At 38.5% G+C, this 19011-nt stretch overlaps 1 protein-coding gene and 1 pseudogene across 7 annotated transcripts in view; both read left to right on the forward strand.

Moving 5' to 3' along the window:
* ATP7A (ATPase copper transporting alpha) overlaps nt 1–19011 on the forward strand; it is a 153518-nt gene that overhangs the window by 100429 nt on the left and 34078 nt on the right. For all 7 annotated transcript variants that reach the window (XM_041741458.1, XM_041741459.1, XM_041741456.1 and 4 more), the window contains 6 exons: nt 73–298; nt 1580–1813; nt 3152–3243; nt 4483–4610; nt 5844–5998; nt 6214–6348. In XM_041741458.1, coding sequence (XP_041597392.1) covers nt 73–298; nt 1580–1813; nt 3152–3243; nt 4483–4610; nt 5844–5998; nt 6214–6348 — 970 coding nt within the window. The remainder of the gene's footprint in view (nt 1–72; nt 299–1579; nt 1814–3151; nt 3244–4482; nt 4611–5843; nt 5999–6213; nt 6349–19011) is intronic.
* Nucleotides 11157–14822, forward strand: LOC121483029 (annotated as a pseudogene).

Consider the following 19011-nt stretch of genomic DNA (forward strand, 5'->3'; position numbering starts at 1 on the left):
TGTTTCCCTATAGTAGATAGAATCTTTAACCATTAGCTACTTAACTAAAATAAGTTTTCTTTTCTATGTAAGGTGGAGACGATCCTTCCTTGTGAGCCTCTTTTTCTGTATTCCTGTGATGGGGCTGATGATATATATGATGGTTATGGATCACCATCTAGCAATTCTTCACCATAATCAGAACATGAGTCAAGAAGAAATGATCAACATTCATTCTTCTATGTTCCTGGAGCGCCAGATCCTGCCAGGATTGTCCATTATGAATTTGCTATCCTTTTTATTGTGTGTACCTGTACAGGCAAGTGAAATGTTAATAAGTATATATGTTAATAATGAAAAATAGCAAAATGTGACAGGCAAGGCTATTTTCAATTGCAAAACAGATATTAGCCAGAAGTTTGATCATTTTATGCTGGATGTCTCATAAAAACAATCTTAAACTGAGTGGTTAGAATAGATAATGAATTCCATTTAATTCCTAAGGATATTGTTTAACAACAAAGCAGAGAAATAGTTCAATTCATATCTGCTGTTGTATATAACTTCATCTTTAAAGTTATAATAATAAAATAGATTATATTTTAGTTACATTTGTATTTTATATTCTATATTAAATATATTAAAATTAATTATATTCGTATTAGTATGTTATAAATATATATTTACTTAATTAGTAATTTATTATATAAAATTATGGTGATAATTATAATACCATGTTATTATTTTTATTATTTCTCCCTGGTACTGAAGTACATTACTTTTGTATGTTTTCAACTCTTCTTTTTAGATAAACTTTTACTGTGGAACACTTCCATCTAATTAATTTATTCCTTTTTCTGATCCTTATAAAAGGCAATGATGATTTCAAGAACAACTTAGTATGTTTCTCTGTCCTAATGAAAAAATAAGCTTTTCAGTTATGTTTACCAGTGAAAACAGCCAGCAGTTCCAGTAGCTTGTGATATACTACTTAGGTTGAATTTCAGGCAGGGGAGCTGAGTTTTATATAAAAAAAACCCTTGTCAAAAGAATGTAATTATTTTCTTAGTTCTTATTTTTGCTAGCATCTAAAAGAAAAACCCATGAACCATTTAACTTTCTTTGTATTATGGAATATCCATTGGGTTGTAGAGGACAGCTGCCAAGGACTTCTACAGCAATTTGAATCTCAATACACACATAACCTGCTAAAATACAAACATTATTGTTTCAGCTTAAAATCTTTCTGTAAATGTGTGGGAGATATCAGAAAGGGAGACAGAACATAAAGACTCCTAACTCTGGGAAACGAACTGGGGGTGGTGGAAGGGGAGGAGGGCGGGGGGTGGGGGTGAGTGGGTGACGGGCACTGAGGGGGACACTTGATGGGATGAGCACTGGGTGTTATTCTGTATGTTGGTAAATTGAACACCAATAATAATTAATTTATTAAAAAAATAAAATAAAATCTTTATGTAGTGTTTATGGATTAGATCAAAGCAAAAGGAAATTAATATTGAGACTGTACCTTTGTTGTTGAGCTATACATGTGAATCTCAGCATTTTTTAAAAGGCAATAATTATTGTGTTTATATTACAGTTTTTTGGAGGCTGGTACTTCTACATTCAGGCCTACAAAGCACTGAAGCATAAAACAGCAAATATGGATGTACTGATTGTGCTGGCAACCACCATTGCATTTGCCTACTCTTTGGTTATTCTTCTGGTTGCAATGTATGAAAGAGCAAATGTAAACCCTATTACTTTCTTTGATACACCTCCTATGCTATTTGTGTTTATTGCACTAGGCCGGTGGCTGGAACATATAGCAAAGGTAAAGTAAGAAAGGATGACATTTGTTAATATCTTGAGTGGATAAGAGATCATATTTTCTAGACCAGTTATTGGAAATATACATTGATTTATATAGTTAACAAAAGAAGTACTTCCATTTGGGTAATATTTTAAGTTAAATATTCCTTTAGAAGATTTACCAAATTTATGGAATTAATACTGTAGATAGTACAGTATATCCATATTTATTTTAAGAGAGAGATATTTCCTAAGTACTTATTTATATCACGTTTCTAATGGAAAAATTGATGTGACCACAAGATTTAAAATAATGATGGAAAAAAATATTCAGGGATCCCTGGGTGGCGCAGCGGTTTGGCGCCTGCCTTTGGCCCAGGGCGCGATCCTGGAGATCCGGGATCGAATCCCACGTCAGGCTCCCGGTGCATGGAGCCTGCTTCTCCCTCTGCCTGTGTCTCTGCCTCTCTCTCTGTGTCTCTCATAAATAAATAAATAAAATCTTTTTAAAAGATTCACCTGTAATCCCATGCTATAATGGAAATTACTTTCTAATTCTGTTCTATATACCTTTATATTTTAGAAAGTGGCAAACATAGTATATATACTAGTTTATCCTTAACACTAGAAAGTTTTTTCCCTATTTTTGCATTCCAGATAATTATTTGGTATTTTCTAAGTATTCTGTCAAATCATTGTGCTGTGACTCACGAAACCATTTCAGTTTTGTTCTCAATTAGATTGTTCCCAGTTTTAAATTTTAGATAATCCTGCATTAAACATATTTGTGTTTAATAGTAATTTCTATTGAATTAGTATCTTAGGATAAATTACAAAGTATATGAGTAAAGGGCATAAATCTTTTTTTGGCTCATGCTACAAGTTGTAACAATTTTTTGTCAGTAACAATATGTTAGTGAAGTAGTTTTACAACTTCATCAGGATTAACTCCTGTATAATTTCTTGCTAAGTTAGTAGGCATTAAATGGTATCATAGAGTTGCTTTTGTTTGCATTTCTTCTATTAATAGCAGGAACAAATCTTTTTCTACACACCAGTTATTTTATTTCTTCTTAAATGAATTGCCTGATGATGTCCTTTGCTCATATATCTGAGTTCTTGATGTTTTTCCTGTTAATTTACATTACTTACTTATAAACTATACCTAATAATACATTTTATATTTTGTATACTTCATATTTTTGAAGTGAAACATATTCTAATTTGAACTAATTAATATTCCTAAAGCTACCTTTTTGGCAAATGTTAAGTATTATATCTTTATTTTAGGTAAAACCTGAGCTTTTTTTTTTTTTTTTTTTTGCCTTAGCCTTGTTAACATGTTTATTTTCATTTATAGGGCAAAACATCAGAGGCACTTGCCAAGCTAATTTCACTACAAGCTACAGAAGCAACTATTGTAACTCTTGACTCTGATAATATTCTCCTAAGGTATTTATTTTCATTCTTCCCCCTTCTCATTTTAACTTCTTATGAAAAATGTCGAATATACCCAGAGGTAGAGAGAAGAGTATAATGAACCCACATAATCTATCTCCCAGATTTAACAATTATTCACATTTCATCAAACTTCATTTATACATCCTATCTTTACATTGTTGCAGTAGTATTTTAAATTACAGTCATATTGGTTTATTGCTAAATATTCCTATAGTACCTCTATTAAAATAGGACATATTCTTATGTAACTATAATACCATATTGCCTTTAACAAGATTAACAATACTTTAGTATCATCTAATATGTAGTCTATATTCTCATTTTTCCTTTTATCTCCAAAAAGTTATTTATTTGTTTATTTAGAGAGGGGTGAGAGAGAGAGCATGAGTGAGCACATGTGTGAGTTGGGGGAGGAGCAGACAGGGAAGAGCAGATGAGGAGGGCAAGGGAGGGGGAAAGAATCTCAAGCAGACTCTGCTGAGCACAGAGCCCAAGGTGGGGCTTGATCTCATCCTGAGATCATGACTTGAGCAGAACAAGAGTCGGATGCTTAACTGACTGAACTATCCAGGTGCCTCTGTCTCCAAAAGTTTTGTTTCTTTGTTTGAAATTGAAATCAAACAAGGTCCATGTGTCAAGCATTTGACTGACATGTTTCTTTTAATCTAGAACAGCTCTTCCCTCTTATTCACACCCTCTCGCTGCCGCCCTTTGCAGGTGTCTTGTTAAAGAACCATGCATCAATTGTCCTGTAGAATATCACGCAGTCTGAATCAAATTCTGCTTCCTTGTGGTGTCACCTAACTTGTTCTATAACTCCTGTGTTACCTGTAAACTGGAAGTTAGAGCTAAAGACATGAGAAGATTTCATTCTGTTTTTAAAAATTTCATTCTTTTTTATTTCTTATTTGTATACTCATACAATTATATAGGCAAATTTACACAATAAATAAATAGTTTAGTTAAATACAACCTCTCACATTATTTTCTAAAGATTTAACTTATTCATTCAGTCACTATTCAACAAAAATACAGGGCACCCACTGTGTGCTGGGTACTGAGCTGTTCCCCAATAGTAAACAGGACTGACATTGCAGCTCCAGCTTACATGTTAGTTCTAGTTTCCATTGATAGCAATTATGCAGCCACAAGCTTGACCTGAACCAATAAGCTGGCACAGAAAGATCAGGCTGAAAAGCATATTTTCCCAATATTTTAATTCCTATCCAGTGAAGAACAAGTGGATGTAGAACTTGTACAACGTGGAGACATCATTAAAGTGGTTCCAGGAGGCAAATTTCCGGTGGATGGCCGTGTTATTGAAGGACATTCTATGGTAGATGAGTCCCTCATCACAGGTATGTTCTTTCAGAGGATCATGACATGAAAGTAAAGTGAATCCACAGTGTTAATAAAAAAAAAAAGGAACAAAAGGTAGAGAGCTTTTTGTAGAAACTATGGAATAAGTAAATGATGAGTAAAGAGAATATGAATTCTGTTTAAGACTGTATTATTTCAATTTCTGTAGATTTACTTTGTGTTTTCCATGATGCTACTGAAAGCTTTTTTCACTGAGAATTGTTAATTACTACAATGTGTAACCCAAGGAAGTTGTCTCATTCTAATGTGGAGTCCAAGAGACTTTGGTAGATTTTCCTGAGCAAATACCTATTTTGTTTTCCTGCCCTAAAGACTGGTTTGGTCTGAGCTGGAATATGATGCCAGGTTTTCCACATCAGGGTCTGCTCTAAGAGATTAAGCTTTAGAGTAGTTTTGGAGATCTTAGATAACTAAGGCCAATCTGGAACAGAACCAACATAATACCTTTCCTGCCTTAACCCTCAGGATAGTCCCAGAAAAGGCTCAGTTTACGGATTATGAGGAAATGATTTAGGAATCTGTGTTTCTCAATAGGGTCCTATTGCCAGTTCAGGTGGGACAGTTCTTCTGGGAGACTGCTTGCACATTGTAATACATTTAGTATCCCTGACACTGGCCCACTAAATTGGAGTAGCAGTACCCCATGCTCCAATAGTTATTATAAACAAGAACTCCCACATTTCTTTTTTTTTAATACTTTTTAAAAATTTTTTATTTATTTATGATAGTCACACAGAGAGAGAGAGAGAGAGAGAGAGAGAGAGAGAGGCAGAGACACAGGCAGAGAGAGAAGCAGGCTCCACGCACCGGGAGCCCGACGTGGGATTCGATCCTGGGTCTCCAGGATCGCGCCCTAGGCCAAAGGCAGGCGCTAAACCGCTGCGCCACCCAGGGATCCCCCCCACATTTCTAAATGCTCCTTGGGAACATATTTAAAACCAATGATCTAAGACTAGGATGCAGCTTTAAAGGTGTCTGCATATAAGAGCTGAATTAATAGATTTTTCTAGTTTAAGGTATGTATCCCTGGGTTTGGCCCAGAACTGACATAAGAAAAAAGGGAGGAAAACTTTGACCTAGGCATTTATCCAGATTCTATTTCATGAAGTAAGAATGTACTTTCCACATATTTTTGACAATTAATAAATAACAACATGTTTCAAGATAGTATTAATTTATGTTCCCTAAATCTATCTTTACTCCTTATGCAGGGGAGGCAATGCCTGTGGCTAAGAAATCGGGCAGCACAGTAATTGCTGGTTCCATTAACCAGAATGGGTCACTACTTATCCGTGCAACCCATGTTGGAGCTGAAACAACACTATCTCAAATTGTTAAACTTGTGGAAGAGGCACAAACATCAAAGGTAACTTAATTCCCTAGGAAAAACAAAGTATTTTTTAAAAGACTGCTCAGTATAAATCTTGACCTAGCTTTTTATTTTCCTTTAACTCTAGTTGCATTAATATGGAGATTATTAAAATATTTGTGTGTAATACCAAATATACTCTGTATTCATTATCAAAAAAGGAAACTTTTATACATGTATTATTATTATTATTGTTGTTGTTATTATTCTAGGCTCCTATCCAGCAGTTTGCAGACAAACTCAGTGGCTACTTTGTTCCCTTTATTGTTATTATTTCCATTGCTACCCTTTTGGTTTGGATTATAATTGGATTCCTGAATTTTGAAATTGTGGAAACCTACTTTCCTGTAAGTGACTTGTAACAACTCTTTACCATATGCAAAACAGTTTGTGAATCTTTTGTATAAACTATTAGTTGGAAAATAACTTTAGTAATTACTATTATCTTTAAAGGCCTAGAATGGAAGTGTAATAAGAATAACATTTGCATTTCTATAAATATAAAAATTTCCTTCAGGAAAGGAATTTTTTCTTTAATTTTTAAACTTATTTTCATTATGATTTTCCCAAAGCAAGTACTGAACATTTATATTTTATACCTAGTCTCATTGCCAACATGACTTTGCTTTCTAACAGGGCTGTAGATAATATTGAGAAAAATCATGGGATCTCAGCTCTGTCATATGCCATCAGTGTGACCTTAGGTCAACTTAATTTTTTTTTCTGGATTTTTTTTATTGGAGTTCGATTTGCCAACATATATAGCATAACACCAGTGCTCATCCCGTCAAGTGCCCCTCTCAGTGCCCATCACCCAGTCACCCCAACGCCCCACCCACCTCCCTTCCACTACCCCTTCTTCGTTTCCCAGACTTAGGTGTCTCTCATGTTCTGTCACCCCCACTGATATTTCCCAATCATTTTCTCTCCTTTCCCCTTGATTCCCTTTCACTATTTTTTATATTCCCCAAATGAATGAGACCATATAATGTCTGTCCTTCTCCAATTGGCTTACTTCACTCAGCATAATACCCTCCAGTTCCAACCACGTTGAAGCAAATGGTGGGTATTTGTGATTTCTAATGGCTGAGTAATATTCCATTGTATATATAAACCACATCTTCTTTACCATTCATCTTTTGATGGACACCGAGGCTCCTACCACAGTTTGGCTATTGTGGATATTGCTGCTATAAACATCGGGGTGCAGGTGTCCCGGCGTTTCATTGCATCTGTATCTTTGGGGTAAATCCCCAGTAGTGCAATTGCTGGGTCGTAGGGCAGATCTATTTTTAACTCTTTGAGGAACCTCCACACAGATTTCCAGAGTGGCTGCACCAGTTCACATTCCCACCAACAGTGCAGGAGGGTTCCCCTTTCTCCACATCCTCTCTAACATTTGTTATTTCCTGTCTGGTTAATTTTCCCCATTCTCACTGGTGTGAGGTGGTATCTCATTGTGGTTTTGATTTGTATTTCCCTGAACCAGTGATGTGGAGCATTTTCTCATGTGCTTGTTGGCCATGTCTATGTCTTCCTCTGTGAGATTTCTCTTCATGTCTTTTGCCCATTTCATGATTGGATTGTTTCTCTGCTGTTGAGTTTAATAAGTTCTTTATAAATCTTGGATACTAGCCCTTTATCTGATGCGTCATTTGCAAATATCTTCTCCCATTCTGTAGGTTGTCTTTTAGTTTTGAGGACTGTTTCTTTTGTTGTGCAAAAGCTTCTTATCTTGATGAAGTCCCAATAGTTCATTTTTGCTTTTGTTTCTCTTGGCTAGTATCTTGTTGATAATTTTTACATCTGTGTTCATCAGGGATATTGGTGTATAATTTTCACTTTTGGTGGGATCTTTGTCTGGTTTTGGAATCAAGGCTATGCTGGCTTCATAAAACAAGTTTGGAAGTATTCCATCCCTTTCTATCTTTTGGAACATCTTTAGTAGAATAGGTATTGTTTCTTCTTCAAACGTTTGACAGAATTCCCCTGGGAAGCCATCTGGCCCTGGACTTTTTTGTCTTGGGAGGTTTTTGTTGACTGCTTCAATTTCCACCCTGATTATTGGCCTGTTCAGGTTTTCTATTTCTTCCTGTTCCACTTTTGGTAGTTTTTTTGGTTTTCCAGAAGTGCATCCATTTCTTCTAGATTGCCTAATTTATTGGCATATAGCCGCTCCTAATAGGTTTAAAAAATTGTTTGTATTTCCTTGGTATTGGTGTGATCTCTCCTTTTTATTCATGATTTTATTAATTTGAGTCTTTTTTCTTTTTAATAAGGCTGGCTAATCGTTTATCTATCTTATTAATTCTTTCAAAGAACAAACTGCTCGTTTTGTTGATCTGTTCCACAGTTCTTCTGGTCTCTATTTCATTGATTTCTGCTCGAATCTTTATTTACTCTCCTCTTCTGCTGGGTGTAGGTTTTACTTGCTGTTCTTTCTCCAGTTCCTTTAGGTGCAAGGTTAGCTTTTGTATTTGAGTTCTTTCCAGTTTTTGGATGGATGGTTGTATTGTGATGTATTTCCCTCTCAGGACTGCTTTTCCTGTATCCCAAAGATTTTGAATGGTTCTATGTTCATTCTCATTAGTTTCCATGAATCTTTTTACTTTTACCCTAATTTCCTGGTTGACCCTTTCATCTTTTAGCAGGATGGTCTTTAACCTCCACGTTATTGAATTTCTTCCAAACTTCTTCTCATGATTGAGTTCTAGTTTCAAAGCATTATGGTCTGAAAATATGCAGGGGACAATCCCAGTCTTTTGGTTTTGGTTAAGATCTGATTTGTGACCCACTATGTGGTCTATTCTGGAGAAAGTTCCATGTGCACTTGAGAAGAATGTGTATTCAGTTGTGTTTGGATGTAAAGTTCTGTAATTATCTATATGAAATCCATCTGGTCCAGTGTATCATTTAAAGCTCTTGTTTCTTTGGAGATGTTGTGCTTAGAAGATCTGTCAATTACAGATAGCGCAGTATTGGTCTCCCAGTATTAGTGTATTATTATATAAGTATGTCTTAACTTTGGTTATTAATTGATTGATAGTCTTGGCAGCTGCCACATTAGGGGCATAAATATTTATGGTTGTTACTTCCTTTTGTTGGATAGATCCTTTAAGTATGATATAGTGTCCCTCTTCATCTCTTACTACCGTCTTTGGGATAAAGTTTAATTTATCTGATAAATAGCAGGATTGCTACCCCTGCTTTCTTTTGAGGACCATTTGAATGGTAAATGGTTCTCCACCCTTTCATTTTCAGGCTGTAGGTGTCCTTAGGTCTAATATGAGTCTCTTGTAGACAACAAATAGATGGGTCTTGCTTTTTCTTTTTCTTTAAGATTTTATTTATTTTTTCAAGAGATATATAGAGAGAGCGAGAGCGAGAGAGAGAGAGAGAGAGAGAGAGAGATAGGCAGAGACACAGGCAGAGGGAGATGCAGGTTCCATGCAAGGTGCCTGATATGGGACTCGATCTGGGACTCCAGGATCATGCCCTGGGCCAAAGGCAGACACTAAACTGTTGAGCCACCCAGGGATTCCCGGGTCTTTCTTTCTTATCCAGTCTGAAACCTTGCCTCTTTTGATGGGATCATTAAGCCCTTTCACGTTCAGAGTTGAAAGATATGAATTTAGTGTCATCATAATACCTATTCAGTCCTTGGTTTTGTGGATTATTTCTTTGGGCGTCTTCTTTCTTTTACAGAGTCCCCGTTAATATTTCTTGTAGAGCTGGTTTAGTGGTCACATATTCTTTCAGTTTCTGCATGTCTTGGAAGCTCTTTATCTCTCCTATTCTAAATGAGAGCCTTGCTGGATAAAGTATTCTTGGCAGAACGTTCTTCTCATTTCCTAAATGAGAACCCTGAATATATCCTGCCAGCCCTTCCTGGCCTGCTAGTTCTCTGTGGATAGGTTTGCTGTTAATATAATAGTTTTCCCCATAAAGGTTAGGGATCTCTTGTCTCTTGCTGCTTTAAGGATCTTCTCTTTATCTTTGGAATTTGCAAGTTTCACTATTAAATGTCGAGGTGTTGAGCAGTTCTTATTGATTTTAGGGGGGGATCTCTCTATCTCCTGGATTTGAATGCCTGTTTCCCCTCCCTACGTTAGGGAAGTTCTCAGCTATGATTTGTTCAAATATGCTTTCTGTTCCTCTCTCCCTCTCAGCGCCCTCTGGAACCCCATTTAAACGTAGATTTTTCCATCTGAGGCTGTCATTTGTTTCCCTTAACCTGTCCTCATGGTCTTTTGTTTTTCTCTTTTTTCTTCAGCTTCTTTCCTTGCCATCAACTTTTCTTCTATGTCACTCACTCGTTCTTCTACCTCATTAACCCTCGTCGTTAAGACTTCCAGTTCAGATTGCATCTCATTTAATTGATTTTTAATTTCTCCCTGAATAGATCTAAATTCTGCAGTCATGAATTCTCTTGAATCTTTTATGCTTTTTTCCAGAGCCACCAGTAGCTTTATAATTGTGCTTCTGAATTGGCTTTTTGGTATCCAATTGTAATCCAAATTCTGTAACTCTGTGGGAAAGAGTACTGTTTCTGATTCTTTCATTTGTGGTGAGTTCTTTCTAGTCATTTTGCTTAGTGCTTAGTGCAGAGTGCTAAAAGCGAATTGTAGAAAGGAAGAAAAAAAAGGGGACGGGTATCTTCTGGTTCTATATACTGTAAATCCCTTGACTTCCCCTGGAACTTTCCAGCTCTCTCCTGTCATTCCAGCTGGTCTACTGGGGAAGAGGCCTGCTGTGCTGATTCTCATGTGTGTGTACCTGGGGTACCTGCCCGGCCCCTGCCAGGCTCAGTGCTCAGTGGTAGCTGTTTATCCTGTGAGGCCCCTGTTCCCTGGTGGCCCCGCTCCATCCCAGGAACAGGGTGACACAAGGAGGAACAACAACACTGGCAGCGGCCAGCCCTCCAGCTCTAGAGTCAGCTTCTGCGGTAACTACCGCAGTCTCTCAGTCCACCCTGGCTTAGATGCTCCTGGGGTGGGGGCAGTTGATCTGCACACCTTGGGGTGCCTGGCAGCAGGAGCGTCCTGGCTGTCCTGTGCCCTCCCCGTGTCCATCTGTCCTGGGGGAATGCAGGATCCTGGGCTGTGTCCCCTGGAGCCCTGGGATCTGGGGCCTGTGCTGCTGGAATTGCGCTCCCATGGCTGTGGCTCCTGACGGTAGCAGGGCGCAGCCCCCTCCATCTGGAGCCACTGCATGATCTTTTCCTGAGTCCCCGCGGAGCGTGCACTCCAGCCCTTTACTGAGTTCTGCCCACAGTCTGTGGCGCTGTACCCCCGGGCTCACTTCCTCTGTTAGTGACCCTGGGAACCTGGAGGCTCCACTGCCCCTCTGCGGTTCTAGCCGAATTCCCTGCTAAGCGCCTTTCTGTCTGGGAAGAATCTGTGCAGATTTTTAAAGTTCCTGTTTCTCTGGGACTAGGCTTTCCTGTCTGGGGAGGCTTTTGCTGCCCAGCCTTAGCCCGGCTCATCGCGGGGCTCCTCCCCCAATTGATTCTTTTTTATTTTTTTTCCCCATCTTCCTACCTTGTTAGAAGCGCTAAGTCTTCTCTCTGTAGTGTTCTTGCTGTTCTCTCTTTAAAGCTCCGGCTGAATTAATAGGTTTTCAGGATGATTTGAAATTTATGTAGGTAAGTTGGTGGGGACAGGTGACTTGGGGACCCTACTCCTCCGCCATCTTGCCCAAGGAATTGGTCAACTTAATTTCTCTCTGAGCTTCAGTTTCCTCATTTCTAAAATGAGATTCTAATAATATCCATCCTGCATAACTTTACAGTTGTTGTGAAAGTTAAATAAGATGATATATTGGAAACACTTTGTAATTTGTTAAATGCTTTATAAATGTAATGTTAGTGCTTGTTCCTCTCTAAAGTATGGTGTTATGAAGTGTTAAAGTAGACCTGGATTGTGCCTGATATTAGAGATAGAACCTTTAAGTCACTTCTGTTATCCTCAGTTTTGTCACTTGTAATATAGAGATTGTAATACCTAAATTGCAAGATTGGAATTAGTATAGGTGAAAACATGCACATATGACATATATTAAAGCATAGTGGGATGCCTGGGTGGTTCAGTGGTTGAGCATCTGCCTTCGGCTCAGGGCGTGAGCCTGGGATCCAGGATTGAGTCCCACATCGGGCTCCTAGTGTGGAGCCTGCTTTCCCTCTGCCTGTCTCTCTGTCTCTGTCTCTGTCTCTGTCTCTCTCTCTCTCTCTCTCTGTGTGTGTGTGTGTCTCTCATGAATAAATGGATAAAATCTTTAAAAAAAGAGCATAAGCTTTCATGTCTATGAGAGTATCTTCCAGCTGTTTCTATACAGATAAATACCTCTTAGGTGAACATTAAGTTTAAGTATTTGAGAACTTTGTAAGAACCTAGCACCATAGGGACGCCTGGGTGCCTCAGTGTTTGGGCATCTGCCTTTGGCTCAGAGTGTGATCCTGGAGTCCCAGGATTGAGTCCCACATCGGGCTCCTTGCATGAAGCCTGCTTCTCCCTCTGCCTGTGTGTGTGTCTCTCTCTGTGTGTCTCATGAATAAATGAATAAAATATTTAAAAAAGAACATAGCATCATAAAGCCATTACTAAGAAAGTCTGTTGTGTTTCTTTATTTTTAAAAATGCCGTGATATACACTGCTTCATGTTATTTGTTAATTAAAGAACAAGTAGAAAAATAGATAGATAGACAGATATAGATAGATAGGTAGATAGATGATAGATAGATAGATAGATAGATAGATAGATAGATAGATAAAACAATTAGGATCAGGGGAGTGAGAGTGATATGTAGAGCCTTACTGGGGACCTGAAGAAAAACTTGCTGCCAGGAAGGACATTTTGAAGATATTATTGTCTAGAAGATGTGTCTCTGGGATCTCATTCCTAGGTATTTATTGAAGATGGGAAAAAAATTAAATCAGGGCCCTTGGAGACACAGAAGGTCATAGCACTTCTGATCTTTGCTATCTCCATTGATACAATAGACTCTTTCTAGTTTGTCTACAACTTTGGAGTCATCAGTGTTCCTGAGACAGTCATAAAGGAGTTTCTCAATTCTTTGGAAGAGAGGTTAGAAATCTCCCTCAACTCAGGGTCCTTGTCTTGTCCCTATCTGTGGCCCTCTGGTCGTTGTCTGGGCCATCTTCTCCATTAGTATTGATTGACTCCTTTTCCAATGGACTTTTTGTCAATAGTTTTGGCAGGTGAAATTCAGTGCTTATTGTCAACCTATTGGCTGTTGCTGGTACCTGCCTTATGGGTTCCTCCAAGTTAGGAGAGTCTATTGAAATGCTGACCCTGGGTCAAAGATTATTGACCTCTCCTTCAGATAACTGTACAGATTTTGTGTCCATGTGCATTGGAAAGGTATCTCTTACATGCTTTATGGTAGCAGATGGAGTGGGAGCCCTTTGGCATTCCTAACCGGCTGGGTATTGTTTTTTTTTTATTTTTATTTATTTATGATAGTCACAGAGAGAGAAAGAGGCAGAGACACAGGCAGAGGGAGAAGCAGGCTCCATGCACCGGGAGCCCAACGTGGGACTCGATCCCGGGTCTCCAGGATCGCGCCCTGGGCCAAAGGCAGGCGCCAAACCGCTGCGCCACCCAGGGATTCCCCGGCTGGGTATTGTTACCAGGATTCTGGTGGCTCAGATTTTTGTTCTGAAAGTCATCTTGGTGACTGAAGAGCTTTGGCCCATGCTTTCACCATCATTCTAGCTGTCCTACAAATTAGCCCTTCCATTTTGCCCTGAATGTCCTAGATTCTTGGCCATTAACAGGGAGAGGTGAGTGCTAAGGAGATCTTCTAGTGATCATGGGGCACCCAGGATGTGACTCAGAGAAGACATTGGGGAAATGAAAGATGAGAGTGCTAGGATGGCACAAGAAAAACAGGTCACTGTACTGGAGCTCTTCAGAAGTACTCAGCTACTGACAGCGTATCATCATTTTCACCATGCTCCAGCTCTCCCAGCAGCTCTCTGTGCTGTGTTCTGTTACTCAATAGGAATCTTCAAAGATGCAGGTGTTGGGAAGCCATTGGTGTGGGTGTGGTTAATAGTGTCTTCACTGTAGTTTCTTTGTTTTTGGTGGAAAGAACAGGGAGGAAGACTCTACATCTGATTAGTTTTGGAGGGATGGATTTTTATTCCATCCGCATGACTATTTCATTGTTATTAAAGGACAAGTATAACTTAAAGAGCTTTGTCTGTATTGCAGTTGTCTTGGTCTTCATGCACTTTTTTGAAATGGACCCAGGCTCCATTCCATGGTTTACTGTGGCCAAACTCTTTAACCAGGGACCCCATCCAGGTGCAATGACAGAGGCTGGTTGTTCCAACTGGACCTCCAACTTTTTGACTGGGCAACTCTTCCCCCTCAGCTGCATTCTGTTTAGGAGCCTACATTTTTCATTTTTATTGTCTTTACTGGCTTGCTTGGTATCTTCTTGGTCTTCCATCCCTGAGACCCACAGCAGGACTTTTGAGGAAATTACATGAGCCTTTGAAGGGCAGGTTAAAGAGGCCAGTAGAGCTGACAAAGGCCCCATTGTGGAGATAAACAGCATCCAACCTATTAAGGAGACTATACCACCAAGGTCTAAGCCATGCGTCCTTCCTGCCTACCTAACCAACACAAAAAAGCAACCTCTCCCTGAATGAATGAGAGAGAGAGAGAGACAGAGAGACAGAGAGAGAGAAACCTCATCAGATTGTTACCCAGGACTGTTTCTGAATGCTGCTATTTGATTTCTTTCTCTCAACACACTTCATGAGCACTCAGAGGAACCCAATACTGGAGTTAGTTGGACCTTCAATGGTTTTTTAAACATTTTATTTCTTGGACATTCTCTTCTGTTTAGGAGAGACCAAGTGAACATTCCTTCATTTCAAGAAGAATTGATTGCTTGACATATGACAGCTTTGCCAGCTTTTCCTCCCTTGGGTTCTAATATTACCTCACAAGGACATATAGGAGTATAAGAGTAAGGTGTAGTTTCCCCTACCCCAGACTTAACAGGAAGCAGATCTACATGAGTGTGGAGGGTAGAGAGGGATTAAATGAGAAATGAGAGCACCTTCCTCACTTCCATACAGCTCTGGAGAGAAAAATTTTTTTTTTTTTTTTTTTTTTCTGGAGAGAAAATTAACTTGAGTTTTATTTATTTTATCTTCTGGTTTTATTACATAAGTATTTATATATTTATAGTTCTTTAAGTATAAAGCAATTTTACCAAATAATGAGAACATAAGGAAATTGAGGTTAGAGGAAAGTGCATAAAGAGAGGTTATAGGGTAGAAGATTTGATACTGGAAAAGTCAAGGTGCAATAAGAAGACAAGACTTTAGAGAGAAATGTAAAATGTTATTGAAGCATACATATGTGGTGTGTAAGGTTTGCACGTTGCCTCTTAACAATTTCTTTCAGGTGGAAACTCAAGTTTAACTTCTTAGAAAGTCATGTGCCTATATTAAGAAGCTGCTGGTTTCCTTTGGAACTTCTTTCTTTGTAGAAGATTATAAGCAGTATTACTTGAAATCTAGGATGATTACTAAAATAGGCATTTTAACTGTTGGTGAGAATGTGAACTGGTACAATAACTCTGGAAAACTGTGTGGAGATTCCTCAAAGAGTTAAAAATAGAGCTACCCTATGACCCAGCAATTGCACTGCTGGGGATTTACCCCAAAGATACAGATGCAATGAAAGACTGAGACACCTGCACCCCAATGTTTATAGCAGCAATGTCCACAGTGGCCAAACTGTGGAAGGAGCCTCAGTGTCCATCAAAAGATGAATGGATAAAGAAGATGTGGTCTATGTATACAATGAAATATTACTCAGCCATTAGAAATGATGAATACCCACCATTTGCTTCAACATGGATAGAACTGCAGGGTGTTATGCTGAGTAAAGTAAGTCAATCCAAGAAGAACAAACATTATGTGGTTTTATTCATATGGGGAATATAAAAAATAGTGAAAGGGAATCAAGGGGAAAGGAAAGAAAATGACTGGGAAATATCAGAGAAGGTGACAGAACATGAGAGACTCCTAACTCCAGGAAATGAACAAAGGGTAGTAGAAGGGGAGGTGGATGGGGGGATGGGGTGACTGGGTGAAGGGCACTGGGGGGGGGCACTTGACGGGATGAGCACTGGGTGTTATACTATATGTTGGTAAATCGAACTCCAATAAAAATATACAAAAGAAAAAATAGGCATCGTAATTAATGATAGTTGATGGATTCTAATTTTGGATGGAGTACAGAGAAGGGAAGATTAATTCTAGAAATCCTTTCTCCCTTTACTGAACCAAACAAGTTTTTCCCCATGTAGCAGTCTCACTTCTTTTTTAAAAAAAGTACTCCTAACCAGCCATCTGGTGAGGGAGCCTTCCCAATGAGCAAGCAAATTTTGGTTTTTAGGAAATTTTAGCTGTTGATTTTTATTTTTTGAAAGTTTTAATTTTAATTCCAGCTAGTTAACATACAGTGTTATATTAGTTTCAGGTGTACAATACAATGTTTCAGTAATTCCATATATCACCCAGTGCTCATCATGACAAATTAACTCCTTACTCCCTGTCACTTATTTAACTCATCCCTCCATCACCTCCCCTCTGGTAACTGTTACTTTATTCTCCGTAGTTAAGAGTCTATTTCTTGGTTTGTCTGTCTGTCTGTCTCTCTCTTTCTCTCTCTCTCTCTAGTTTTTTTACTCTTTGTTTTAGTTCTTAAATTCTACCTATGAGTGAAATTATATGGTATTTGTCTTTTTCTGACTGACTTATTTTGCTTACCATCATACTGTCTAACTCCATCCATGTGGTTGCAAATGGCAAGATTTTATTCTTTTTTATGGCTGAGTAATATTCCACCTTGGCTATTATAAATAATGCTGCCATAAACATAGGGGTGCATGTATTCCTTTGAATTAGTGTTTTTGTATTATTTGTGTAAATACTCAGTAGTATGCTGGATTGAAGGGTAGTTCTGTTTTTAACTTTTTAGGAACTTCCATACTGTTTTCCAGAGTCACTGCACCAGTTCTCACCAATGGTATAAGAGGGGTTCTTTTTTTCCCACAAACTCACAAATACCTGTTATATCTTGTGTTGTTGATTTTAGCCATTCTGACAGGTATGAGGTGATATATCGTCGTGGTTTTGATTTGCATTTCCCTGTTGATGAGTGATGTTGAGCATCTTTTCATGCGTCTGTTGGCCATCTGGATATCTTCTTTGGAGAAATGTCTGTTCATGTCTTCTGCTTATTTCTTGACCGGATTTTTTGAGGTGTTGAGTATAAGTTCTTTATATAATTTGGATACTAACCCTTCATCAGTATGTTGTTTGCAAATATCTTCTTCCATTCCATAGGTTGCCTTTTAGTTTTGTTGACTGTTTCCTGTGCTGTGCAGAAGCTTTGTATCTTGATGAAGTCCCAATAGTTCATTTTTGCTTTTATTTCCATTGCCTTTGGAGACATATCTAGCAAGAAGTTGCTGCAGCCGAGATCAAAAAGGTTGCTGCCGGTGTTGTCATCTAGGATTTTGATAGTTTCCTGTCTCATATTTAGGTCTTTTGCCCATTTTGAATTTATTTATTTGTATGGTGTAAGAAAGTGGTCTAGTTTCCTCATTGTCCATGTAGTTGTCCAGTTTTTCCAATACCATTTGTTAAGAGACTGTCTTTTTCCCATTGGATATTTTTTCCTACTTTGTTGAAGATTGATTGACCATATAATTGTGGGTTTATTTCTGGGTTTTCTATTCTGTTCTATTGTCCTATGTATTTTTATGCCATTATTATAATTGTTTTCATTCCTATAGCTTTGTAATATAACTTGAAGTCTGGAATTGTGACACCTGCAGCTTTGCTTTGTTCTTTCAAGATTGCTTTTGTGGGTCTATATAAATTTTAGGATTGTTCTAGTTCTGTGAAAAATGCTGTTGGTATTTTTTTAAAGATTTTGTTTATTCATGAGAGAGAGAGAGAGAGAGAGAGAGAGGCAGAGACACAGCCAGAGGGAGAAGCAGACCTCATGCAGGGAGCCCAACGCGGAACTCTATCCTGGGTCTTCAGGATCGTGCCCTGGGCCAAAGGCAGATGCTCAACCACTGAGCCACCCAGGTGTCCCTGCTGTTGGTATTTTGATAAGGATTACATTAAATGTTTATATTGCTTTGGGTAGTATAGACTTTTTTAAAAGATTTATTTTCAAGACAGAGAGAGCAAGCATGAGCTGAGGGAGGGGCAGAGGGAGAGAAAGAGAATCCTCAAGCAAATTCCCTGCTGAACATGGAGCTCAACACAGGGCTTGATCCCAGGACCCTGAGGTCATGACCTGAGCTGAAATCAAGAGTTAGCCACCCAACCAACTGAGCCATCCAGGTGCCCAAGGCAGTATAGACATTTTAATAATATTTGTTTTTCTATTCCATGAGCATGGCATATTTTTCCATTTCTTTGTGTCATCTTCAATTTTTTTCATCAGTATTTTAGTTTTCGTAGTACAGGCCTTTCGTTTCTTTAGTTAGATTTATTCCTAGGTATCCACTTATTATTTTTTTTAAAGCAGTTCTTTTCTTAAAATGTATTTATTTATTTATTCATGATAGAGAGAGAGAGGGAGAGAGAGAGAGAGAGAGAGAGAGAGGCAGAGACACAGGCAGAGGGAGAAGCAGGCTCCATGCAGGGAGCCTGACGTGGAACTCGATCCCAGGACTCCAGGATCGCGCCCTGGGCCAAAGGCAGGCACTAAACCACTGAGCCACCCAGGGATCCCCTGAGCCACCCAGGGATCCCCAGGTATCTTATTATTAAGGTGAAATTATAAATGGGATTATTTTCTTAATTTCTCTTTCTCCTGCTTCATTATTGGTGTATCCAAATGCAACAGATTTCTGTAGATTGATTTTTGTATCCTGCTACTTTACTGAACTTAGTTTTTTTGGTGGAACCTTTCAGGTTTTCTATATATAATATCATGTA

Source organism: Vulpes lagopus, chromosome X, assembly GCF_018345385.1.
Source record: "Vulpes lagopus strain Blue_001 chromosome X, ASM1834538v1, whole genome shotgun sequence".
Lineage (NCBI taxonomy): Eukaryota > Metazoa > Chordata > Mammalia > Carnivora > Canidae > Vulpes > Vulpes lagopus.